Source organism: Trichosurus vulpecula, chromosome 1 (genome assembly GCF_011100635.1).
Source record: "Trichosurus vulpecula isolate mTriVul1 chromosome 1, mTriVul1.pri, whole genome shotgun sequence".
In the NCBI taxonomy this organism is placed as follows: domain Eukaryota; kingdom Metazoa; phylum Chordata; class Mammalia; order Diprotodontia; family Phalangeridae; genus Trichosurus; species Trichosurus vulpecula.
The window spans coordinates 404,642,826-404,670,043 of record NC_050573.1 but is presented as its reverse complement, the minus strand read 5'-3'; the positions used below and the strand labels follow the sequence as shown (position 1 = coordinate 404,670,043).

Below are 27,218 nucleotides of genomic sequence, written 5' to 3'. Positions count from 1 at the left end.
TACAGACCAAGCAGCAACCCGCGACCATTGATTGCAGTATTTGTATATTTCTTAGCCACTTTACGTGTATAAAATTGTGCTACCATTTTTCTCATATTCCTGTCTTTTTTTAAATGGGTCATTGATGAAATGTTTGAGGGTTATATCTTTAACCCCATTTTCCCCATAAGCTCAATTTAGCATAGCTCAATGCCTTTGAGGAATGCATAAATAGCAGAAGTGACTGTATAGCATTGTTTTGAATGAAATATTTTGCATTTACTTAGTGATTTATTCTTTATATGACCCTTTCATTCACATTATATCATTTGAATTTTATAATTCTGCTACCATCCCCCCAACCAGCCTCTTGTTTGAGATACCATTTTTATGACTTCCATTGATCATAACTCTCTTCCCTGGCCACCACTCCCTGTAAATATTGCCTCCCTTGTTGAAATGTAAGCTCTCGGAGGTCAGGAATTGTCTTCAGCATTTAACTGAATACTGGGTTTATGTTAAGTACTTGTCATCCATCTATCTATCCATTCATCCATTCATTCATTCACTATTATCCCATTTTAGGGATGAGAAAACTGAAATACAGAGAGGTTTTGTGATGTGTCTAAGGCCCACATCCATTCATTTGCAGAGCCAGAGCTAAACCTGACATCTCTGAATTCCATTTCATTATATCACATTACTGCTCCAACCTCCGCTCCAACAAAAGCCCTGAAGTTGCCTCCTCCACTTCAAAAAAGAACTGGTATATAATATTTTACTTTAAAATGAGATCCCAAAGCAGGGGCTTGGCTCTGAAATTAGATATGTAAAGTCGAAAAACATGATATACAAGAACTGATACTTAAAAAGGAATTACAAGTCAAAATGGGGTCCTTTTGCAGTTACACTTATAATAATCTATTACATATCATTAAAGCCTTTCTTTATTTATTCTGATTACCATTTTTATGTGGTGCCTTCTGAATGTCTGCACTGATAGACATGAAGCACTACTAACAACGATAATGCTGATGGTAAGAGTTTCTCCAAGCATGATAAGTTGCATTTCTCTACTTTGCCATCTGGACAATATCTCCAAATCTTATCTTGTCAATTGTCATACACAACCAGATTCTTTCACAGAACAAAGTCCCCAACATTCATCGGAATGATTCTATACTTTTCTCCCAGTGAATTGCTCTCCCACTTGAATAAGGATTCCAGGAGGGTTGGGTTGGGTTGGGTTGCAACTCTGACAGACCCTTGCCTTGCGGCCCTCTAAGATTTTCAAAAGCATTTAGTGTAATCCCCCCACACCATCTTGTATTCATTGAAAACACACAAATCCAAACCAGATGAAATTATGTATGATATGCAAAGAATGCTTTCCTTGTGCTCTAAGCTTAAAATCTCCCCTGTGGATCAGGCCCAGGAAGATTTCCCTCCAGCTCACCTGGTAAATTGGTGAACTGGGATGCAGATGGGAAGACAGGCTCATACCACATACTATCCAGAATACACAGGGGTTTCCTTTCCCCAAAGATGGCATTCCACACATGAGGAATTTTCATGTTACCTAGAAAATCAAATTATCTCACTGTAGACTAGACTGGTTGGCTGTGTAGCAGTAGAATCAAATACCACCTCTGATGAGTTTTGATCAGATTCACAGCAAGATCTCATGAGGCTCCAACCGCACTGCCCCGTGCTCCCAGACACACCATATCCCTTCCCTTCTCCACATCTACTCACACCACTCTATTCCCCTTGCTTGGAACGTCTTTCCTTTTCATTTCTACTTCTTTATCTTCTACCCATCCTTTAGGGCTCAAGTGCCCTTTTATCCATGATTCTTTCAGGAAAGGAGAACCTGCAGCCTCAAGGCCACACGTGGCCTTCTAAGTCCTCTGGTGCAGCCTTTTGACTAAGTCCAAGTTTTATAGAACAAATCCTTTTATTAAGGGGATTTGTTCTGTGAAGTTTGGATTCTGTCAAAGGGCCTCACTTGAGGACCTAGAGAGCCATGTGCAGCCTTAAGGCCACAGGTTCCCCACCCCTATGATTACTGCAGCCCTCACTGAGAACGATAATTCCCATTTATGTAATGACAATTATATTAGAGGCAGTGTTGCATAGTGGGTAGAGAGTCAACTTTAAAACCAGGAAGCTCTGGGTTTCAGTCCTGCTTTTGACATATTCTGGCTGCATGACCCTGGTTAAATCACTTAATCTCTCAATGTTCTGGGACACTCTCTAAAACTCTAAGTTGCAGAGGAAGGGCTAAACAGAATTGGTAAGGAAGTTTGCTCATTTAGGGAGTTCCCTTAGAACTCCTCAGGGAGTGCTAGTCTCCATCATCACCACCACACCATCATCATCATCATCATCATCGCTGACATTTTCATAGGTTCAGCAAACCATTTTACATCTATTATTGTATTTGAAATATATTATTACCTTTCTATTTTTTAAGCACTTCTCACAACAACTCTGCAATGTAGATTGCAGCAGACTGTCCCTATTTTACAAATGAAATAACTGAGATTAAGAGCTTAGGTGACCTACCAAGTGCCATATAGTGCCATGATACAGTGGGGCAAACGGTAGATCTGGAATCAGAAGACTTCAATGTGAATCTCAGCTCTGTTCACCTGTGGGAACTGTGGCAAGTCAATCAGCCTTTGAGTAGAAAGTTGGTTTCCTATTTTAAAAAATGGTAGGTTGTTTATAAAAGTGAATACTGAAAACTATCTTTACATGTAATTGGACAAAATAAAATACTATTAAGTGGAAAAATATGATTGTACATGTAAAAAAAACCAATGGGTTGGACTAGATGGTCCTGAAGATCCCTTCTGGGTCTAAAGTCCTGTACTACTCCCTTTTTCTTCCCTTCATTTAACACTAAACCTCTTACTGCTTGTATCACAAGGCAGCTGGGTCAGTCAGTGGGTAGAGGACTGAGCTAAGAAGACCTAAGGTCAAATCTGACTTCAGATACTAGTTCTGTGACCTTGGGCATCTGTGACCTTGGGCAAGCCAATTAACCTCTCAGCCTCAGTTTCTTCATCATGTAAATTGGGTATAATAATAACACCTATCTCCCAGGGTTATTATGAGGGTCAAAAGGTATAATATTCATAAAACACTTTGCAAACTTTAAAGTGCTCTATAAAGGCTATCGTTATTATTAAAAGGAACTCTTTAGGAAGCTGTATTTTCATTTCTTGATGAGTCTTCGGAATGTGTACAAGTTCTGTCTCCTTAACTGAGCCTCCCTTAAAATGTAACGGATACCACTGGTTGGTTAGAGAGAAAAGGAAATCTCAGCTTCTTTCTGCTGATTCAGAGCTTTCCTAAAACGTGCCGTCCAGATGAATATAATATTGCTAACTGGCTGTCAATAGGCCATGCTTTTTAATGTTTTTGTAGCATTGGTGGTGGGCTTGTCCTAATTCAGCCACATTCCTCTGCCAAGTTGTCCTTATGATTAGTGATGTGATTTGTGATATAGCTGCCTCAGGGGGCAACCTGCAGTTGTATAGCTCCATATTTTTTTTCTATGCCAATCTAATCAATCAGGCAATAAGTGTTTATTAAGTGCCTACTGTGTGTCAGGCCCTGTGTTAATCACTGAAGATATAAATGCAAAAAAATGAAACAATCCCTCCTCACAAGGAACTTACATTCTACTAGGGGAGAACATTAGGACATATACAAGTATGCATAAAATAAATATTCAGAGAAAATAAATATATGCATTCCATTGGTTATAATTTTTCTTCACAACCGGACTATTATGTAAATAAGTTCAATGAGAAGTTATATATAGAACACGGGGAAGAATAGGGAGGGAGAGAAAATTTGGAACACAAAAACTTGTGGAACTGAGTGTTGTAAGCTAAAAATAAAAAATAAATTAACTTATAAAAAAAGAAAATAAATATATGAAAAATAGCAGGTACAAGGTGGTTTGGGAGGGAGGGTATTAGCATCTGGGGAGAATTGGGAGCAGCTTCAAGCAGGAGATGGTGCTTGAGCGGCATCTTAAAGAAAGGGACTTTGTGTAGTGGAAGTGAGGAGAGAATGCATTCCATCTGTGCAAAGGCACAGACAGGGCTGATGGAGGGAGCGCTGGCTGTGAAGAACAGAGAGAAGTTCAGTTTGTTGTATTAGAGAGTGCAGGAGAACAAGTGACGTCCATCAAGGCTGTAAGGGTAGGCTAGGGACAGGTTATGAAAAGCTTTACAAATTAAACCGAGGGGGCAAGATTTTTGTCCTAGAGGCAAGAGGAAGACATTGAAGCTGATTGAGTCGAGGGCGGGTATCATATGGTCACATCTGTGATTAAGGAAAATTACTTTGGCAGTTGTGTGTAAGGTGGATTGAAATGATAAGAAATCCGGGAGACCAGTTTGGAAGATGTTGCAATAATTTAGGTAACAGAGCCTGAACAAAGGTGGTAGCTGTATGAATAGAGAAAAGGGATAGGATTCAAGAGAAGACATGAACTTATTTACATAATAGTCCAGTTGTAAAGAATTATTTTATCCAAAATAGTAAGATTTAGAAACTGATTAGATATGTAGGGTGAGGAAGGGTGAGGAGTTAAGGATAATGCTGAAATGACAAACCTGGACAGCTAGAACAACGGCGCTGTCTCATAGAAACAGTGAAATTTGGAAGAAGGGAGGTTTGAGGGGAAAGATGAGCTCAGTTTTGGACATGTCAAGTTGGTGATTTCTCCAGGACATCTAGCTTGAAATATCTAATAAGCAATTGGTGATATAGGACTGAAGCTCATAGGAGAAACTAAAGCTGGACATACATGTATGTGTGTATGTATGTACACACATGTATATATACATACGCATATTTTTATATATGCACACATATGTATATATATACATATATATATATATACATGTGTATATATGTGTGAGTTATCTGTATAGAGATGATAGTTAAACTCATTGGAGTGGACAGGCATGGGGGGGGTGGGGGTGGAAACTTACTAACCCTCTAACCTAACCAAATGAACTAATCAGCCCCAGATACTATCATGAATGATCCAAAGACTATGGTAATCACTGCATTCTTCTAAATTAACTCTCTACACTTTTTACAAAGTTTTGCATAGAATGCCAAACAGTCAGTTTATACCTAGGATACAGCCTTTAATCTAATGAATCAGCACATAACCTTTCTACATTAACAAGATTCCTATTTTCTGAAAGAAAGTTGTCCCAAAAAAGTTGGAATTTGGGGCCAGAGAAAGGGGAAACAGTTGAACTTTTTGCCAGCAAGCTGGAATTTCAATGTTCCTGTTGGAATGCTGGAAAGTACACTATGTCTAACACAGTCCGGGAAACAAATCTGAAGTCCTTGCCATGCAATGAGACAGCTGGAGGAGAAGGCTCATGTTTAAAGAAAGTGCAGAGAGGAAGGAAGAAGCACCAGAGTAAGATTCATACATGCAACCTAACACACACATGTTAGATTGTGCCCCTGGGATGCACTGTTTGCAAATAATTTACAGAGTTGGCATTCCAGCCTCACAGCTTAAGCTGCTTTCAAGAAGAGGTTAGATTCCAGTTAGAGCAAAGAGTAGGAATCGGAGCCCAGTTCTCACTGTGCTTTGCTTTAGTATGCTTTTCCCATTGCTCACTGAAGACATTTTTTATTCTTAGAGTTTAGGTGCTTCTTTGAGCCAATGTGATTCACTACTTGAGACCCTAGAATGAGGAAAAGAGACCCCTGAATTATTTTCTTCCTGAATAGGTCATTGGGTGGTGATGGTGATGATGGACTATTGAAATGTTCTTTAGAGGTAGAGTGGTGAAGGTTACTCTTGGAAATTTGCTGTCTCTTCTGTTCACAGAATCAACGTTTTAGGGATGGATCCTTTGGACACCCCCTTTGACAATGAGTATTTCCATGGTCTATGTGATCGAGTTCGAGATGGAAACACGGGGACCTATTATCGCAGGCCCTGGAATGTGGCAACTCTGAATTATGATGTAAGTCTCCCCACAGATCCTGCCAAATCATCCTGTAACTTCTCAGAATCTTGTTTGAAAGACATCAAAAAAGACCTTGATTAGATAAGTTTCATGAGAAATATTGAGTGAAGTTCTAGAGACAAGAGAAATAATTAGTTGAATGTAAGAACTATGGGGCACTCAAAGAACAGGTATCATGCACTTAAATCCCTCGAGAAAAGTCTTCAAATCAGCCATAATCCAAAACAATCACTTTCTGATGAGCTGACCATCTTCAACAAATATAAGGAATCCATTGGCAACTATCTTAGAATGATGAGAAGAAATTGCAGTGATGTTGACAGAAATTAGGTAAAGCCTATGATGTGATGAGTAATGATTTAAATGGTGAATACCCTTGTACTCATTGCTTGGCTTAGCATAGTGAGAGCCTGTATCTACATCCCCACCCCTTTATCTTAATTTACACCTTTTCTTTAACTCATCTTGTGAATGTACTTCAGTATTCACTCATTTCTCATAAATGCCTAATACAATCCTATCATGTTCTGTCAAACTAGACTAGAAAACAGCCCTAAATAAGCTGTCATTGAGATCTGAGATATTAATGCCTTTTTTAGAGGTTTGGATAACTTCTTTAGAACTATGCCCCAGCTTAATGCTTTCCTAGATTCCCTCTGGGGTTTGTGCCCACTACCTCGATTAAGTTCCTTAAGAAAACTCCAAAATTAGTGGAGGCAGAAGGGAGAGATAAGAGGGACCACTTGAATGAAAGCTTGGAAGTGCAAAATGGAACATCAAATTAGTTATGGATCCCAAACAAACGTAAGTGTTCAAACCCTCTTGGTGGCCTCTTGTGTCAACAGAATTACCATTAGCATATGCTTGTACAAAACTCAACATTTTTCTTGTACCTTATGTCACCTTGGAATGGAAAAGGGTGAGGGCAAGAAGAAAGAAAAGGATGGTGAAGCAGGAAGAAAGGGAAAAAATAACCTAGATAGCTTAGTATTTCTGTTCCATGCTGATTCACAGGAGAAAAAAATTATTTTGCTTTGATCATACCTGATACAAAAAAATATATATAGAATCTCAGATGTGCAATGGACTGAGAAAGGTCATGTAGTCCATTTTTCTGATTTCAGTCCCTACTGTCTTACAAAGCTATGTCTGAGAGATAACAATATCGTGTCCTCTTTTTAAAGGATCTATAGAGATCCCATTTTAATTTTAATAAGCTTTCTACAGATACCTAATAAATGTTAAGTTAGCAAAGAAAACATCATCTAATTACTTTTTCCTTTTTATTAAAAAAATAACTGGTTGTTCTTTCTTTTAGACCAAAGCAGAAAAAAGATTCAGAACAGAGACCTATGAAGAACATATACTTCAAGTAGCAGAGGCATTCAGAGAAAGGAGAACAAGTTTCGGCATTGACCTGTCTCTAAAACTCACATCTACTGAAGGCCCTTTGAAGTTACTCAATGCTGTGAAATCATTTGATTCTAATTCTCCAAAATTTGGGGAAGATGAAGCCAGAGCTCCCGAACCCAAAATGCTTGAAGATCAAGTGCCCGGGGAAGAAGCAACTGGGAATAGAGCCCCTGGAGGTAGACAACCCAAAGGACATTCTGATCGAAAGGAAACCTCAGAAAAGTCTGCTCTAACATTTCGATTTAGATACTCAAAAAATGAAAGTCTCTACCTTATCAAGTACTATTCCTCCAACAAGGTAGGATGAAGAAAGTATACAATGTGGGATATTTTTAAACTCACTATAAATAATAGCAATAATAATAATAATAATGGCATTTATATAGCACTTTATATTTTGCAAAGCACTTTTCAAATAGTATCTCATTATCCTCACAACAACCCTGGGAGGGAAGTCCTATTATTCCTCCCATTTTACAGATGAGGAAACTGAGACAAAGGTTAAGTGACTTGTTGAGGGTTTTGTTGTTATTGAGTCATTTCAGTCATATCTGACTGTCTCAATGATTTTTAACATTTGGAACTGGCAAGCACCATAGAAGGACATTCAAGAAACATTAAACTAATACACATAACTGGCAAAGAACAAGACATTGAGGCTAGAATGTTCCAAAGAGAGATTACTCCCTTTTTATGAACAAGGGAGCAGTCTTCTTTGTCTCAAAACTGGTTTGTGGAGTGCTAAAGGGCTCATCAAACCCTGATTTGCCATTCACAGAGGTTTGTTAGCCTTAAGCGGTCTACTTTCATGGTTCAAGGATATTGATCAGGGACCATGATCACAAACTATTCTAACACTAACGACAGAATTGTTTATGTGATACTGTATAAACCAATAGTAACAACACATTTATAAAAATGCTTTAAGATGCACAATTACTGATGATTCACTAGAAAGGAGAAAGGATATTCCCTTGATATTAATTGCAACCATATGGCAATGAGACTCATTCCAGAAACCAATCAGTCTTACTACTTCATCATTTGTCATATTTCCTATTTCACAGAAGTTTTAGAATTGTTAAAGATCTCAGCCATTTAGTCCAACATATACCTTAAAAGAATCTTGTGTATGTGTGTAAGTATATTTCTTATTTGTGTTTCTCTGTGTGTGTGCTGAGTTTTTGAGATAAAAGTAGACCTAACCACTTTGAAATAAGTATCAAATGTTCTTTCTCCAAGTGCTTTCTTGACCTGAGACCTTCCTAATTACCATATAGTATCTTAATGCCAATAGTAATGTAATTATAGCTCTTAGGTCCCAAAGAATGAGTACCTCAGATGCCAGCAGAAAATCCCTACTGACAAATCTGCATCATAAACTAGTCAAATTTGACATCTCCTAATTTAATTCTTAAGAAAAATACACACGCGGACACTCAGGAGAACCCTTCGTTAAAAACCCAGTTCATTACTCATGCTTTGCAATCTGGTCTGGGGATTAGAATATGTTTCGTGTATCTTTGAGGCTCAATTCTGAATTGGAATTGGAATCAGCAGAACGCAGCTTTAATTTTACATGACTCACTCTGCACAGTGTGAATTCTTCTTCTCTGAGACATTTTTGGAACTGGTGCCACTCATTCCCTTCAGGTAGTTCTGTCATCCTGTAGACTCAGAAGTCATGTGTGGTTGACCAGCTGCCTATAACCCTATGTCGAGAGCCCAAAAGTCAAAGACCTCTGTACATAACATGTGCTAACTCCAGCTGCACTGGGAAAATCTTTGAGAGGCCATGAACAGGTCCAGCTTGCACTTAGACAGGAATAAGGCATTTGGACTGCACGGACTTCTGTCACTGTCACAAAATTTCTGCTTTGACAAATTGTTAAGGTCCCTGGGAATTCTTCACTGTGGGGTTGTTAGCTTGTGCTTTTCCCCTATTCCAGCTTGTGCTGGCATAGTCCTACTTCTTCCTTCCCTCCCCCCTTCCTTTCTCTCTTTTCCCTTCTTCCTCTCCCTCCTCTTTTTCCTTTCATTCTCTCTTCTCCTTCCCTTCTCTTCTTTCTCTCTTTTTTCTCTGTCCTTTCCCCTTGCCTTTCCCTCTTTTCACTTTCCTCTCCCTCCTCTTCCTCCTTCCTCCCTTTCCTCTCCCTTCTCTCCCTTTTTAATCTCTTTTCTCTCTGCTCCTCCCTTCTCTCCTGCCTTTCTTTCCCTCTTCCTTTCTCCCTAAAATTAAAACTCAAGGTCCCTGGCTAACTGCCTGAACTTGGGTAAGTTGCTTCATTGCTTTTAGAAATCAATCCCTCAATCAACAAGCATTTAAGATTCTACTATGTGCCAAGCGCTATACCAAGTATTAAGGATGGAAAGATGAAGGGAAATGGTTCCTACCTTCAAATACCTTGCAGTCAGTCACAGAAGAAAACATGTATACAAACAAGCATATACAAGATATGTGCCACATACCTACAAGGTAATTTCAGGTGTGGGGGGAGGCACTAGTAACTGGGAGTATCAGGAAAGCCCTCAGGTAGGAGAAGGTGCTTAAAGTGAGCTTTGAATAAAGCCAAAGAGTCTACGTTATAGAGATTCAAGAGGAGAGGACTCTCAAGGCATAGGAGAGTCCAGTGCAGAAATGAAAGTTGGGACATTCTGAGCAAATAAAAGCAATAAAACCAGCCTGGAGTACATGAAAAAGAACAATGTATAAAAAAGCCTGGAAAGTACCTGATGGCTCTCTTATCTCCTGCTCCTTCCTCTCCCTCCTCCTCAAAATTAAAAGTTGATTTGGTCTAATGGAAGAAACAGTGAAATGATACCCAAGACCTGAGTACTACAGCTGCTTTTGCTGCTAGCTAGCTAGCCAGAAGCTTTGAACAAGTCACTCAAATTGGTAGCATGATGGAAAGAGAACCAAGCTTGAAACAGAAGGCCTAGGTCCCAGTGTTCCACCCAACTCACTAAACCTTTTGTCAGTCTCCAACATCAATTCTGAGCCAAAGGATTCTCCCTCCTATCCTCAGCAACGCCTCTTTAAAACATTCTCTCTGTTATATTGGCTCAGTGCTCACCAAGGATGCCCACTTTGGTTTAGTTTTAATTGAGAGTTCTTCTCCTTGTATGGTCCCTGCCACCTCCAGAGCTTCACCAAATCTCGTTTTGCTCCTCTGTAAGATGGCTTTAATGTTGTTGCTTGTCCTTCGTCCTCAAAGAGTACCATGACATCAGGAAGATGATGCCATGACTTGCAAGTGAATTGCATTTAAGCGAGGGAGGGTCATGCAATGTCACCAGCCTCACTTTCTCCTCCTGGATCCATTTGGATTCAGTGGCGAGATATAGATCAGGATGACTGATGGCTTTAATAATTATTAAATGACTTATCACCTCATGGGGTCACTCTGAGGTCACACTTTATCAACTGAAATATTGACTATTTAACAATGTCTCAACTACTTAACAACTTACAACCTACTTAAATGGAGATAATGTTTAGTCTCTCTGGGCCTTGTTTTCTCCACAGCATCAAATTGTCAATAAGGTCCCTTTTAACTTTAAAATTCTATGAATGGAATATTCATGAAAATGTGCTTAGATTTTAATAACTTATCTTGAAAATGATGGCAATTAACTTCACATTTCTCCCCTTTGCCATTTTATAATGCAGACAAAAATCTTTTTAAATGTGAAAGGGGAAGTTCAGCTTGGAAGATTCAATATGCGAAGTCGAGATTTTATGTTGAAAAGCACTTTCTTGGATGACTTAAAAGCTCTGCCTACCAGTTATGAAAAGGGAGAATATTTTGGTTTTTTGGAAACGTATGGCACTCATTACAGTAGCTCTGGGAATATAGGAGGAAAATATGAATTGATCTATGTGTTGGACAAAGAAGAAATGCGCAAGAGAGGTAAGCCTAATGTTGGTGCTCTGCTGGCTCTTTAGACCAAGTGTCATAGCCACTTTCACTGTCACCCCCCACCCACTTGCACAAGGTAAAGTTTCCAACAGACAAGTTCTAATACCTTGATTTTCTGAAAGAGCAGAAATATGTCTGCCCATTCTGGTCTGCAACTTTGTCCATCAAATGGAGAATAGACTATCTCCTAGAAACTCTTCAATTTGGTCATGAACTTCCCAGCAGAGCCTTGAGAAAATCCTGCAAAGCCTATGCAACTGAGACTTGTTTAACATCTAGCAGATAACAATATTGTTCCCAGAGAAGTAATAATTAGAAAGATGAAAGAAATTTTAGAAAATCCATAGTTTGCTTATCCATTTTATTAAGCAACAGACCGGTTTGATTGCATCCTTCTGGTTCCCCTGGTTTTCTTCAAGTCCCAGCTAAAACTCTAGCTTCCACAGGAAGCTTTCGCAATTACTCTTGATTCTAACTCCTTTCCTCCATTAATTATTTCCAATATAACCTACAAATAGCTTGTTTGTATAATTTGTTTTCTTGTTGTCCCCTGCTCCTTGAATTGTGAGTTTCTTGAGGGCAAGGACTATCTTTTGCTTTTCCTTGTATCCCCATGCTTAGTACATAGTAGGTGCTTAATAAATGCTTACTGACAGAATGACATGTAGAATATTGAATTTTGTCCAGTTCAGTGTAACTCAACAAACATTTTTAAGTGCATCCTATGTGTAAGGTGCTATGCCAAGCAAGATACAAACTCAAAACTAAACCAACCTCTGCCCTCTCAGAGCTCACATTCTATGGGGGAAGGGGGAATGCAATAGGCACACAGATGAGCAGATAATGCAGAATTCAGGAAGGAGAGTGATGTATAATAAGGCAAGAAAAATAGGCTGTGAAGAGCTTTAAAAGGCAAAGAGAGAAATTCATATTACAAAAAGGAATAGGGTAGCACTGGAGTTTATTTAGTTTGGGGTGGGGGTGAGATGATGTGGTCAGAAACACACATTAGGAAAACATTTTAGCAGCCTTGTGAAGAATTGATGGGTTACAGTGGAGACAGATAATTCAAGGAAAACAATTAGGAAGCTATTGCAATAATCCAGATGTGTCGTGATAAGGGCCTGAAAAGGAGTGGTGGGAGAGAAGACTGATGCAAAGGGTGTTATGGAGGCAGAATCAGGAAGATGTGGCCACTGACTAGCTATGTAGGGTGTGGGAGAATGAGGAATCCAAGATGACACCGAGATGCTGAACCTGGGTGACTGGAAGAATGGTGGTACCCCAACAGAAATAAGAAAGTTTGGAAGAGGGGTGGGCTAGGGAAGAAAGACAATGAGTTCTTTCTTGGATACATTTCCTTTGAGATACCTGGGGACATGTAATTTCAAATATCCTTAGGCTGTTGGAAATGCCACTTCCCTTCTCTTATGCCTCAGTTTCTTCATGTGTAAAATAAGGTCTAAATGACATAGATAGAAGAAATGGGATCACAGGATTTTCTGTGAAGTTACGATTCCTATTTCTATGAAACTTAGACCTTAAAGATTATTAAAATCAACCCCTTTATTTTGCAGATAAGGAAACTGAGGCCCAAAGAGGTTAAATGACTTGCCCATGATCACACAGCTAGTGTCTGATTCAGAACTGAATGCCAGTCTTCCTGGCTCTGGGTCCAGGGCTGAAAGCACACTATGCTGCCTCTCTCCTGCATTGCCCTCTGTAGACAAGAAGTGTATTTTGCGCCCGTGCTGCCATGCCCATGGTCCAGAATGGCCTCCCCCCACCACTCTTTCCTCATTTGCAACCAATGCTTCTTCTGCCTAAAAATGGCAAAACGAGGTGTGCTGTTCACCACCGAGTTGGTAAGAAGTAGAATTCCACTGGATACCACTGAGTGATGCTAATAAGAGAACGTGCAGAAAAATAGCCATGATGCTTTTGTAGGCAGCAATGACTCCCCCAAAACAAAACAAACCTTTTTTTTTCTTCCCAAGCAACAAAGCCAGGGTTTATTTTAATTTAATTTAATGCATAAATCCTCCAGGAATCTTCAAATGAATTCCTTTTGTAGGACTTGAAATACGTGATGTGCGGAAATGCCTTGGGTTCGACTTGGGTTTTTCATACCAAAATGTAATTGATTTCCAAGCCAAGGTAAATCATTCTGACTGCTCAGCGGTACATTCAACATCATTAGGTAAGTATGGCTCTATTCAGGCCTCTGTGTGTTACCATTTTCCTGCCTCCTTTGTCTGAAAATGAGACTCTCCTACTACCTTTTCCTCCCTCACAGCATTTCCATGCATTTGGAACTGGGTCAAGTTGTCTCTCTTTTGATTTACAACAGAACAGAACCACTTAAAAGTAAAATACTTTGTATAGGATCTGACAGGAAATCAGTAACAGAGAAGAAGCAAGAAAGCAAGCATTTATTAAGTATCTACTATGTGTCAGGCACCATGTTAAGTGCTTTAAAGTATCATCTCATTTGATCTTCACAAAGACCCTGGGAGGCTGGGATATTATTGTCTCCATTTTACAGATGAGGAAACTGAGGTAGAGGTTAAGTGACTTGCAGCTAGTAAGGGCCTGAGGCAAGATTTGAACTCAGATCTTCCTGACTCCATACCTAGCGTTCTATTTATTCCACTGTGCTGTAGATTGGGGCAAGTGCTTAGGGTCACATGGTAAAGTCTCAGTTTTGTTCCAATTCATTCCATTCCTTTCTCTGAGTTCCCCTCTTGCCACTCTGGCTAGTCTTAGGGTGTCAGTACTTTCTCCCCTACCCCAGATGCATAAAGCCTTCACATAAGCTTCCTGATGGCAGGAACTATTCTTATTTTTTATGCTCAGAATTTTTATCAAGATTCCTGGCATACAATAAGCACTTAATAAATGCTTGTTAATTTGACTACTTGCTGATTTTGGATCCCCTCCCCTAAACCAAAATTTGCTTGTCCCAAGCCCTACATGCCCAGAGCTCTTTCTTCTAGTCTTTTTCAGATCCAATCCCATGTCAAAATGTACCTGTCTTAAGTACAATTCTTTCAATACTCTACTGTCCCAAGTTATCTGATAACTATTTGAGATGAGATATTAATGATTGATAATGATTTCTTGTATGACCCTATCCAAATAGTATTTTTAAATTTTTTTTAAATTAAGATTTTTTTTTAGTTTACAACACTCAGTTCTGCATGTTTTTGAGTTCCAGATTTTCTTCCCCTCCTTACTCTCCCCCCCACCCAAGACAGCATGGAATCCAACATATCTTCTACATATACCTTCTCATTAAACTTATTTACACAGTAGTCAAGTTGTAAAGAGGAATTATGACCAATGGAATGAATCATGAAAAAGAAGAAACAAAATAATAAAAAAAGAGAGCAAATAGTTTGTCTCAACCTGCATTCAGACTCCATAGTTCTTTCTCTGGATGTAGATAGCTCTCTCTATCATGAGTCTTTTGGAGTTATCTTTGAACCTTGCATTGCTGAGAAGAGCCAAGTCTATCAAGGTTAGTCATCACAGAATCAATATATCTGTGGTTGTGTACAATGTTCTCCTGGTTCTGCTCCGCTCCCTCAGCATCATATCATGAAGGTCTTGCCAGGTTATTATGAAGACTGTATCTTCCCCATTTCTTACAGAACAATAGTATTCTATTACATTTATATACCACAACTTGTTTAGCCATTCCACAATTGATGGGCATTCCCTTGATTTCCAATTCTTTGCTACCACAAAAAGAGTTGCTGTAAATATTTTTGCACATATGGGTCCCTTTCTCACTTCTGTGATCTCTTTGGGATACAGCCCTAGAAGTGGTATTGCTGGGTCAAAGGGTATGAACATTTTTATAGCCCTTTGGGCATAGTTCCAAATTGCTCTCCAGAATGGCCAGATCAGTTCACGACTCCACCAACAATGTAACAGTGTTCCAATTTTTCCATATCTTTTACAGCATTTATCATTTTCCTGTTTTGTCACGTTAGCCCATCTGACAGGAAAGATGTGGTACCTAAGAGTTGTTTTGATTTGCATTTCTCTAATCAACAGTGATTTAGAGCATTTTTTCATATGCCTACAGATATCTTTAATTTCTTCCTCTGAAAACTGCCTGTTCATATCCTTTGACCATTTCTCAATTGGGAAATGACTTGTATTCCTATAAATTCAGCTCAGTTCCCTATATATTTTAGAGATGAGGCCTTTATCCGAGACACTGGTTGTAAAGATTTGTTTCCCAATTTTCTCCTTCCCTCCTAATCTTTGTTGCATTGGTTTTGTTTATACAAAAACATTTCAATTTTACACAATCAAAATTATGCATTTTGCATTTTGTAATGCTCTCTATCTCTTGTTGGGTCATGAATTCTTTTCCTTTCCCATAAATCTGATATGTACACTATTCCTTGCTCTCCCAAATTGCTTATAGTATCAGCCTTTATGCCTAAATCATGAACCCATTTTGACTTTATTTTGGTATATGGTATAAAATATTGGTCTATGCCTAGTTTCTGCCCTACCATTTTCCAATTTTCCCAGCAGTTTTTGTGAAATAGTGAATTCTTAGCCCAGAAGCTGGATTCTTTGGGTTTATCGAAGAGTAGATTGCTATAGTCATTGACTACTACATCTTGTGTACCTAACCTATTCCACTGATCCACGACTCTGTTTCTTAGCCAGTAACAAGTAGTGTTGATGACTGCTGCTTTATAGTGCAGTTTAATATCTGGTATGACTAGGTCACTTTCCCTAGCATTTCTTTGGCAGGTACACTCCCAAACATTTTATAGTGTCTACAGTAACTTTAAATGGAATTTCTCTTTCTATCTCTTGTTGTTGGGCTTTGTTAGTAATGTATGGGAATACTGAGGATTTCTGTGGGTTTATTTTATATCCTGCAACTTTGTCAAAGTTGTTTTATTATTTCAAGTCGTTTTTTACTTGATTCCTTGGGATTCTTAAGTAAAACATCATATCATCTGCAAAAAGTGATAATTTAGTTTCTTCTTTGCCTTTTTTAATTCCTTCAATTTCTTTTTCTTCTCTTGTTGCTACAGCTAACATTTCTAGTTCCAAATTGAATAGTAGGGGTGATAATGGACATCCTTGTTTCACCCCTGATCTTATTGGGAATGCATCTAGTTTATCCTCATTACACAGAATGCTTGCCGATGGTTTTAGGTAGATGATATTTATAATTTTAAGGAAGGCTCTGTTTATTCCTATGCCTTCTAGTGTTTTAAATAGGAACAGGTGTTGCACTTTGTCGAAGGCTTTTTGATCATATGGTTTCTGCTAGGTTTGTTGTTGATATAATCAATTATGCTGATAGTTTTCCTAATATTGAATCAGCCTTGCATTCCTGGAATAAATTCTACCTGGTCATGGTGTATTATTCTCATGACAAGTTGCTGCAATCTTTATGCTAATATTTTATTTAAAATTTTGGTATCAACATTCGTTAGGGAAATTGGTCTATAATTTTCTTTCTCTGTTTTGACTTTTCCTGGTTTGGGTATTAGTATTATATTTGTGTCATAAAAAGAATTTGGTAGGACTCCTTCTTCAATTATTTTCCCAGGCAGACGGAGCCAAGATGGTGGCTGGAAAGCAGGGACCAGCATGAGCTCCCTGCTGAGTCCCTCCAAAAACCTATAAAAAATGGCTCTGAACCAATTCTAGAATGGTAGAACCCACAAAACAGCAGAGGGAAGCAGGGCGCCAGCCCAGCACAGCCTGGATGGTCTCTGGGTGAGGTCTATCCCACACGGAGCTGGGAGCTGGGAGGGGAGCGGAGCAGAGCCCAGTGTGAGCGGCGCAGATCGACCAGACCAGGAGCCAGGCGGAGCAGGCCCTAGCACCCTGAATCAGCAAGCTGCAGCAGTTACCAGACTTCTCAACCCACAAACACCAAAGACAGTGAAGAAGGTTAGTGGGAAAAGCTGCGAGAGTGGAAGGAGTTCACAGTTCGGCTACCAGCCCCGGGGGCAGCGGAGGTGGGGCAGCTACAGCTGCAGTTGCTTCCAGCCCCAGGCCCACCTAGTGGGAGGAATTAAGTGGCAGATCAGAGCAGGAGTGCACAGCCTGCTGAAGATTTAAGCCCAGTCCGGGTTGGGGGTTCTTGGGGAAGGAGGAGTGCTGGTGTGGCAGAGCTGGCACATCCCCCCCAAACGTGGAACATAGAACTCTTTAGTCTACAAGCAGTCATAGCCCACTGAAAAACTCAAGGGTCAAGTTAGTTGGTTGGGAATATGGCCTGGCAGTGAAAACGCGCCCAGATTCAGTCTCAGACTTTGCATTCTTTCTTTGGTGACAAAGAAGACCAAAACATACAGACAGAAGAAGTTAACAAAGTCAAAGAGCCTACAACAGAAACCTCCAAGAAAAACATGAACTGGTCCCAGGCCATGGAAGAGGTCAAAAAGGATTTGGAAAAGCAAGTTAGAGAAGTAGAGGAAAAATTGGGAAGAGAAACGAGAAGGATGCGAGAAAACCACGAAAAACAAGTCAATGACTTGCTAAAGGAGACCCAAAAAAATACTGAAAAATACACTGAAGAAAACAACAGCTTAAAAACTAGACTAACTCAAATGGCAAAAGAGCTCCAAAAAGCCAATGAGGAGAAAAATGCCTTGAAAGGCAGAATTAGCCAAATGGAAAAGGAGGTCCAAAAGACCACTGAAGAAAATACTACTTTAAAAATTAGATTGGAGCAAGTGGAAGCTAGTGACTTGATGAGAAATCAAGATATTATAAAACAGAACCAAAGGAATGAAAAATGGAAGACAACATGAAATGTCTCATTGGAAAAACCACGGACCTGGAAAATAGATCCAGGAGAGATAATTTTAAAATTATTGGACTACCTGAAAGCCATGATCAAAAAAAGAACCTAGATATCATCTTTCAAGAAATTATCAAGGAGAACTGCCCTGATGTTCTAGAGCCACAGGGCAAAATAGAAATTCAAGAAGAAAATACTGCAAGCAGCCAGAAAGAAACAATTTGAGTATTGTGGAAACATAATCAGAATAATCCAAGATCTGGCAGCTTCTACCTTAAGAGATTGAAGGGCTTGGAATACGATATTCTGGAGGTCAATGGAGCTAGGATTAAAACCTAGAATCACCTACCCAGCAAAACTGAGTATCATGCTCCAAGGCAAAATATGGATTTTCAATAAAATAGAGGACTTTCAAGCTTTCTCAGTGAAAAGACCAGAACTGAATAGAAAATTTGACTTTCAAACACAAGAATCAAGAGAAGCATGAAAAGGTAATCAAGAAAAAGAACAAGAAAAAGAAATTGCAAGGGACTTACTAAGTTGAACTGTTTTGTTTATATTCCTACATGGAAAGATGACATGTATGATTCATGAGACCTCAGTACTAGGGTAGCTGAAGGGAATATGCATATATACATATATATATATATATATATATATATATATATATATATATATATGTGTGTGTGAATGTGTATGTATGTATATGTCTATGTGTATATATGTATGTATATATATATATATATATATAGAGAGAGAGAGAGAGAGAGAGTGGACACAGGTTGAGTTGAAGATGAAGGGAAGATATCTAAAAGAAATAAAATCAAATTAAGGGATGAGAGAGGAACATACTGAGAGAGGGAGATAGGGAGAGATAGAATGGGGTGGATTATCTCGCATAAAGGTGGCAAGAGGAAGCAGTTCTGTGGGAGGAGGGCAGAGGGCAAGTGAGGGGGAATGAGTGAACCTTGCTTTCATCAGATTTGGCCTGAGGAGGGAATACCATACATACCCAATTGGGTATCTTACCCCACAAGAAAGAAAAAGGAAGAAGATAAAAAAAGGGGGAGGATGATGGAGGGGAGGGCAGATGGGGGTGGAGGTAATCAAAAACAAACACTTTCAAAAGGGGACAGGGTCAAGGGAGAAAATTCAATAAAGGGGGATGGGTTGGGAAGGAGCAAAATATAGTTAGTCTTTCACAACATGAGTATTGTGGAAGGGTTAGGGAGGGTGGGTGGGAAGGGAAGAGGGGAGAGAATTTGGAACTCAAAATTTTAAAAACAGATGTTCAAAAACAAAAAAAAGTTTTTGCATGCAACTAGAAAATAAGATACACAGGCAATGGGGCGTAGAAATTTATCTTGCCCTACAAGAAAGGAAGGGAAAAGGGGATGGGAGAGGAGTGGGGTGACAGAGGGGAGGGCTGACTGGGGAACAGGGCAACCAGAATATATGCCATCTTGGAGTGGGGGGAGGGTAGAAATGGGGAGAAAATTTGTAATTCAAACTCTTGTGAAAATCAATGCTGAAAACTAAATACGTTAAATAAATACATTTAAATTAAAAAAATAAATAAATGAAAAAATGCCAAGTTGTTAAGAGACATATGAAAGATTGCTCCAAATCACTACTCCTAATAAAAATGCAATTGCAAAAGATGGGAAAAAAATTATTTTCCCAAATAGTCTCTAAAGTATAGGAATTAATTGTTCTTTAAATGTTTGATAAAATTCACATGTAAAACTATCTGGCCCTGGAGAGTTTTTCCTAGGGAGTTCATTGATGGTTGCTCAATTTCTTTCTCTGAGATGGGGTTATTTAGGTGTTTTACTTCCTCCTCTGTTAACCTGGGCAATTTATGTTTTTGTAAATATTCATCCATTTCCCTAAGGTTGTCAAATTTGTGGGCATACAATTGGGCAAAATAATCCCTAATTATTGTTTTAATTTCTTCTTCATTGGAGGTGAATTCACTCTTTTCATTTTTGCCACTGGTAATTTGGTTTTCTGCTTTCTTTTTTTTAACCAAATTGATCAAAGTTTTATCAGTTTTATTGGTTTTTTTTTTTTTCACAAAACCAGCTCTTCATTTTATTTATTAATTTAATAGTTTTCTTGATCTCAATTTTATTAATCTCTCCTTTGCTTTTCAGTATTTCTAATCTGGTATTTAATTGGGGATTTTCAATTTTTCTTTTTCTAGCTTTTTCAGTTGCCTGCCCAATTCATTGATCTCCTTTTTATCTATTTTATTCATGTAAGTATTTGGAGACATAAAACTTCCCCTAAGAACTGCTTTTGCTGTGTCACATAAGTTTTGGCATGTTATTTCATTATTGTCATTCTCTTGAATGAAGTTATTAATTGTTTCTATGATTTGTTCTTTCGCCCACCCATTCTTTAGGATTAGACTATTTAGTTTCCAAGTAATTTTTAGTTTATTTTTCCATGGTTCTTTATTACATGTAATTTTTATTGCATCATGATCTGAAAAGTATGCCTTGACAACTTCTGCCTTTCTGCACTGGATTGTGAGCTTTTTAATGCCTTAGTACATGGTCAATTTTTGAGTAGGTGCCAGGTACTGCTGAGAAAAAAGTATATTCTTTTATATCCCATTCAGTTTTCTCCAGAGGTCTATCATATCTGCCTTTTTAAAAATTCTATTCACCTCCTTAACTTCTTTCTTGTTTATTTTGAGGTTAGATTTATCAAGTTCAGAGAGGGGGAGGTTGAGGTCCCCCACTAGTATAGTTTTGCTGTCTCTTTCTTCCTGTAATTCCCTTAACTTCTCCTCTAAGAATTTGCAAGCTATACCACTTGATGCATATATGTACATTTAAATAATGATATTGCTTCATTGTCTATGGTTCCTTTTAGCAGGATATAGTGTCCTTCCTTATCTCTTTTAATTAGATCTATCTTTGCTTTTGCTTTGTCTGAGATTAGGATTGCTACCCCTGCTTTTTTTAACTTTAGCCGAAGCACAATATATTCTACTCCAGCCTTTTACCTTTCCCCTGTGTGTATCCCCCTGTTTCAAATGTGTTTCTTGTAAACAACATATTGTAGGATTATGGTTTTTAATCCATTCTGCTATCCACTTCCATTTTATGGGAGAGTTCATCCCATTCTCATCCACAGTTATGATTACTATCTGTGTCTTTTTTCCATCCTATTTCCCCCATTTATGCTTTTATTTCTCCCTTCTCCCTTCTACTCCTCAAAAGAGTTTTGCTTTTGACAACTGTCTTCCTCAGTTTACCCTCCCTCTTGATTCCCCTCCCTTATCTTACCTTTTTCCACTTGCTGCTTCTTCCCTCCCTTCTGATCACCCCCTCCCTTTTCTTTCCCCTTTCCCTTCCTACTGCCTGTAGGACAAGTTTGATTTGTATACTTATCAGAGTATGTTATTCCCTTCTTGAATGAAATCTGATGAGAGTAAAGCTCAAATACTGCTCTTCCCGCTCTCTTCTTTTCCCCTATTATAATATGTTTTTGTGCCTCTTCATGTGATGTAATTTAACCTTTTCTACTACCTCCTTACCTCTTCTCCCAGAACCATCCTTTTATATCCTTTAATTACATTTTTATCATTATATCAGTTATTTTATGCTGACATCCACAATCTATGTATATCCCTTTCAATTGTCATAATAACTGTACTATTCTCAAGATTGACATGTATATAAAACATATATAAAATAATATAATCCTATATAAGGATGTATATAATTTCCCTTACTGATTAACAATGGTTTTTCCTCCTGTGTACTTTTTTATGTCTCACTTGAACTTTGTATTTGAAGATCAAATTTTCCATTGAGCTCTGGCCTTTTCATCAAGAAGGTCTGGAATTCCCTTATTTCATTCCTTGCCTGAAAAATTATGCTCAGTGTTTTTTCTGGGTAGTTGATCCTTGGTTGTAGTCCAAGCTCCTTTGCCTTTCCAAATATCATATTCCAATTTCTCCTGTCATTTAATGTAGAAGCTGAAAGATCCTGTGTGATCTTGACTGTAGTTCCACGATATTTGAATTTTCTTTCTGGCTGCCTGCAGTGTTTTCTCCCTGACCTGATAATTCTAGAATTTGGCTACAATATTTCTTGGAGTTTTCAATTTGGGATCCCTTTCAGGGGGTGATTGGTGGATTTTTTTGATGACTATTTTACCCTCTGGTTCTAGGAGCTCGGGGCAGTTATCCTTGATGATTTTTTGGAAGATACTGTCCAGGCTCTTTTTTTCATCATAGCTTTCAGGTAGACCAATAATTCTTAGATTGTCTCTCCTGGATCTATTTTCCAGGTCAGTTGTTTTTCCAATCAGATATTTCACATTTTCTTCTATTTTTTCATTCTTTAGATTTTGTTTGACTGATTCTTAATGTTTCATAGAGTCATTAGCTTCTACTTGCCTAATTCTAATTTTTAATGTATTGTTTCTTTCCTTTAGCTTCTCTATCTCCATTAGGTTGATTTTACTTTTCAATGAGACATTTTCTCCATTTATCTCCTTAACCATTTTGCCAATTTTACTTTTTAAAGATTTGTTTTCATCAGTGAATTTTTTTTTCCATTTTTTTCCATTTTTTCTTTTACCTCTCTAATTTGGTTTTTAAAGCCCTCCTTGAGTTCTTCCAGGAATGCTTTTTGGGCTGGAGACCAGTTCACATTGCCTTTTGAGGTTTCAGTGGGTATAGCGTTAATGCTGTCCTCTTCTGAATAGGTATTTTGATCTTCCCTGTCTCCATAATATGAATCAATGGTCTTTGGCTTTTTGGTGTGTTTTTTCATGGTGTTTTTTTTTTATTTCTCCTGGCTTCTAAAGTGGATCTCTGCTTCTGGGGCTCATGGGGCTCTGTCACAAGCTCCTTGTGTTGGGATCTGTGGACCTGCTCACTGGCTTTGTGTGTTGTGGCCTCTGGTTTCACGAGGTGTGGGGGAGGGATGGTCTGGCTGCTGGAAGTCTCCTCTTCCCCAAGATTGCTCTATATCGGGGTGGTCTCAGCTGTTGTCTGTGCTGGTGTCTGCCACTTCCCCTGACTGTGCAAAAGGCATGTCTGGGGTCCTGGTGTGGACGTTTGCTAGCTCCACCCCCCTGGGGCTCAGTAACTGTCCTTGTTCTGCTGAGGTGGGGCCTGCTGGGACACCTGTCTTCCTGCACTAATCTCCTTCTGCCACCACAAGAAGGGCCCTCTCCCCAACTTCTCTTGCTAAGAGGCTACTGGAGCCCCACTTCTGGCTCCTCTGTTTCTCCTGAGGTAGTATTCTCTGGGTTTATTCAAGGAAGGGATGAGAGCCATTTTACCTGGCCATCATGGCTCCTGGAAGTTCAAGAAGGCAAGTTTCAAACCTTTAGGCTATGGGCTAGAGGCCTCTAGGGTAGCTGCTCCCACAGCTTCAGGCTCTGTGCTGGTGTCTCCCATAGCTGCAACACACCCCTGTCCTGGGCTGAGAGACCTGGGGGCTCGATCGGCTGTAGCTGGTACTTCAGCCCTGGGCCTGCTCTTGCTCCCCTCCTGCATTTTGCTCACCCAGTGCTCTCCGAGACCAGTTCCTCTGCTGTTCCCAGTTGGTGTGGTCTGGTGCTGTTCAGTGTGCCCGGCACTCCTGCCCCTCTCAGGCTACTAGTGGCTTCTAACTCTCTCAAATCTTCTCAGATTCACTTTTTTAGATGTATCTGACAGAATTTGTGAGAGAGCTCCAGTAGTTCTCTCCTTTCACAGCACCATCTTGGCTCTGCCCTCGTATTTTTGTTTTAATGGTACCTTTAAAAGTTTTAATCCAAAAGAGTGATGGGGGTGGGGAAGATATTTTGATAGATTGGTTTCTAGCCATATGAGCAGGGAGAGAAACTGGCTTGACCATGGCTCCAGTCTTCACTCCAGACTTTTCCCTAGCACTTTGGATTTGTAGTCACTAGTGTAAATACTTTAATGGCCCTGGAATGGCATGAACTATACCCTCTCCCCCCAGGAAGGCTCTCTGTCTTTGGTCCCATTAGTTGTTCCTAAGTATGACCACATGTTGGCCCCATTCCCATGTGTCCCCAACAGTCTTTACTCATTCCATTGAAAATCAAAGTAACCCCAATTGCCCTGCCTCCCCCCCTGAAAAAAAAAGAAAATCAAAGTAACAACTTCTCCCCTTCCCTATATCTCCCTTACAAGGTACAAGTTCAGGCTATAACAGAGCTCCTTGCCATGCTATGGGCTCTCTTTCTGGAGCCTCTAGAATAGAAGAACCAGAAAATGGGACTTCCTTAACAGTTGAACCAGATATCCACAGAAGGGAAGAGCAGTAGAAAGAATATGAGCTTTGGAATCAGAGGAGCTGGGTTCAAATTCTGGCCATGATGCTACCTTTGATACCTTGGGAAAGTTAATTTAACCTCTCTGGGCCTCAGTGAGAAGATCAGACTAGATGACCTTGAAGGTTCCTTCTGTCTTTAAATCTGTGGTCCTATGAACTGGCTATCCTTCAGAGAGTTTTTGAGGCTGGGGTTAGAAAGGAAATGATTAGTCTAAAAGGGATACAGTGAACTGCCTTGCTGACCTGTTTAAGATAGTACAGTGAACCTGTACTTTTGCCCATTAGATGAAGAACTTCCTAGGGTTTCTAGTCTAAAATGAACTATTTCTGGCCTTGCACCCCCTGTGGAGTCCCTCCAGTCGGCTTTCATGGTATCTTGCCTGTCAAGGCCAGCTATCTTCTGGGTCACTACTTCCTCATAAAAAAGAGTAACTTCTTAAATACTGTGGAACTCAGGGGGATCTCCGACGCCTTCTTTTAAGCTAAAATTTTAAACACTGAGTTCAGTTATTCATTTGTGGATAAGGGGCTGTGGTAGAGTTCATCAATTCCTTTGGACACTTCCCAGCCACAATTTACAAACCATGCCATCCCCATCTTGATATTTCCCTGCATCTCATAAGTTTTGGTGTGTTGTCTCATTATTGTCATTCTCTTGAATGAAGTTACTGATTGTTTCTATGATTTGTTGTTTGACCCACTCATTCTTTAGGATTAGATTATTTAGTTTCCAATTAGTTTTCAGTCTACCTTTCCATGGCCCTTTATTACAAATACTTTTTATTGCATCATGATCTGAAAAGGATGCATTGACTATTTCTGCCTTTCTGCACTGGATTGTGAGGTTTTTATGCCCTAGCACGTGGTCAATTTTTGTGTATGTGCCATTGCCGTTGAGAAAAAGGTATATTCCTTTCTATCCCCATTCGGTTTTCTCCAGAGGTCTATCATATCTACTTTTTCTAAAATTCTATTCACCTCCTTAACTTCTTTCTTGTTTATTTTGAGGTTAGATTTATCAAGTTCAGAGAGGGGAAGGTTGAGATCCCCCCATCTTGATCTTTCCACCCCCAATCTCAAGAACCTGGGACTCTGCCAATGGAATAACATAGGTTCTGATAGGTAAGCTTTAACCTTATCTTGCCCAGAAGAGGCCTCCATACCACTTCCTACCACCAGCCATAAATGCTGCCCTTTGCATGTTTTTCCCCACCTTTTAGCTTCTCTTTTGTGTGGCATTCCTCCCTTAGAATGTAAGCCTCTTGAGGACAGGGACTGTATTGCTCAGTCATTTTTGTACCCCCTAGTGCTTATCATTCTCCCAGTGTCTGGCACATAGTAAGGACTTAATAAATACTTTATCTAATTCTGCTTGGATGGACCAGTTTTTAGAAGGTTGAGCCATGTCTCCTTCACAAAATCCTATGTGGAAATCACCTCAGGTTCTCAGAGACCACGCTACTAGAACACAAGCTCTGGCAGGTTCTATCTAGCTGAAATGCATCAAGTGCTGTCCTGGCAATAAATGGTGTCTATCACTTAAGGACCAGCTTCCTTAAGATTAAGGACCATCACCAGCAATTTTACCATTGTAAAATGAATTCTTTGGCCATGACAACCCATGAATCAAAGAAAAATACAAAATGGTCTTCCGTCTTGGACAGTCAATTTTCTCTTTCCCAGAGACAGTGGTAGAGTGGTAGAAAGAGGGCAAAGAGAGATATACAATGGAAATAAGTGGGCTTCAGCATATTACCAATAATATATGTATGGAATGGTATGAAACATTATCTAGGAAATGTAGAATAAGAAAAGGACATGGAGAATTCACTAAAATTGTTCATAGCATTAGACTGAAAGACAGAGAGACAGACAGACAGACAGACAGACAGACAGGCAAACAGACAGGCAGGTGGACAGGCGGGTGGACAGGTGGGTAGACAGACAGATGGACAGATGGACGGACAGATGGATGGTCAGATAGACAGACAGACAGACAGACGACAGATAGAGCACTTATTAAGCATTTACTTTGTACCAGACACTGAATTAAGTTCTAAGGGATACAAAAATTCTCCAAAAGCACCTAAAGAGGAGGTGAAAAGTAGAGGGGGAGGGACAAGGCAGGTAGTATATAGACAGAGCAGACCAGACAATGATCCAGGAGAGAAATGAACAGAGTGACTGGGACCTACGATGTGGTGGTTCCAGGCAAGGGCTCACCAATAAGTCAGCCTCAAGGCTGAGTCATCCTCAAGGGGACACTCTCCAGCTGCTTTGATGCAATAATACCACTATTAGAGAGTGTTCTCCCGACAATATCCTATATATTATGAAATAGTCATAGCAGCATCTTTTATGGTAGTAAAAAAACTTTTTAAGTGAAATAGGTCCCTAACAAATGGGGAATGGCCAAATAAATCATGGTATATGAACATATATTGCCATAAAAATATATGCCATAAAAATGACAAATGTGAAGAATTAGGAAAAACGTAAGAGAATTTGTATAAAGTTATTCAGAGTGAAGAAAACAGAACCAAGAAAACAAAATATATGACAAAAATAACGGTAGTGAACAATCACTGAAGAGCTATAATAAATTATCTTAGTCCTGGAGAACTGATAAGGAAATAAACTTTTCTCATCTCAGTAGAGAGATAACATGGTGCATGCTGTCAAATGTGTTTAATCTGTTGATTGGTTTTGCTTAAGTTTTTTGTTGTTGTTCAGTTGCAAGCAGGGGCATGGGTTAGGGAGAGATGATATT

General features: G+C 39.3%; 1 protein-coding gene across 1 annotated transcript in view; it reads left to right on the top strand.

Moving 5' to 3' along the window:
• C9 (complement C9) overlaps positions 1-27,218 on the top strand; it is a 65,386-nt gene that overhangs the window by 25,139 nt on the left and 13,029 nt on the right. Inside the window, exons 5-8 of the mRNA XM_036759060.1 lie at positions 5,864-6,002; positions 7,324-7,716; positions 11,089-11,329; positions 13,413-13,538. Of these exons, the coding sequence (XP_036614955.1) occupies positions 5,864-6,002; positions 7,324-7,716; positions 11,089-11,329; positions 13,413-13,538 (899 nt within the window). The remainder of the gene's footprint in view (positions 1-5,863; positions 6,003-7,323; positions 7,717-11,088; positions 11,330-13,412; positions 13,539-27,218) is intronic.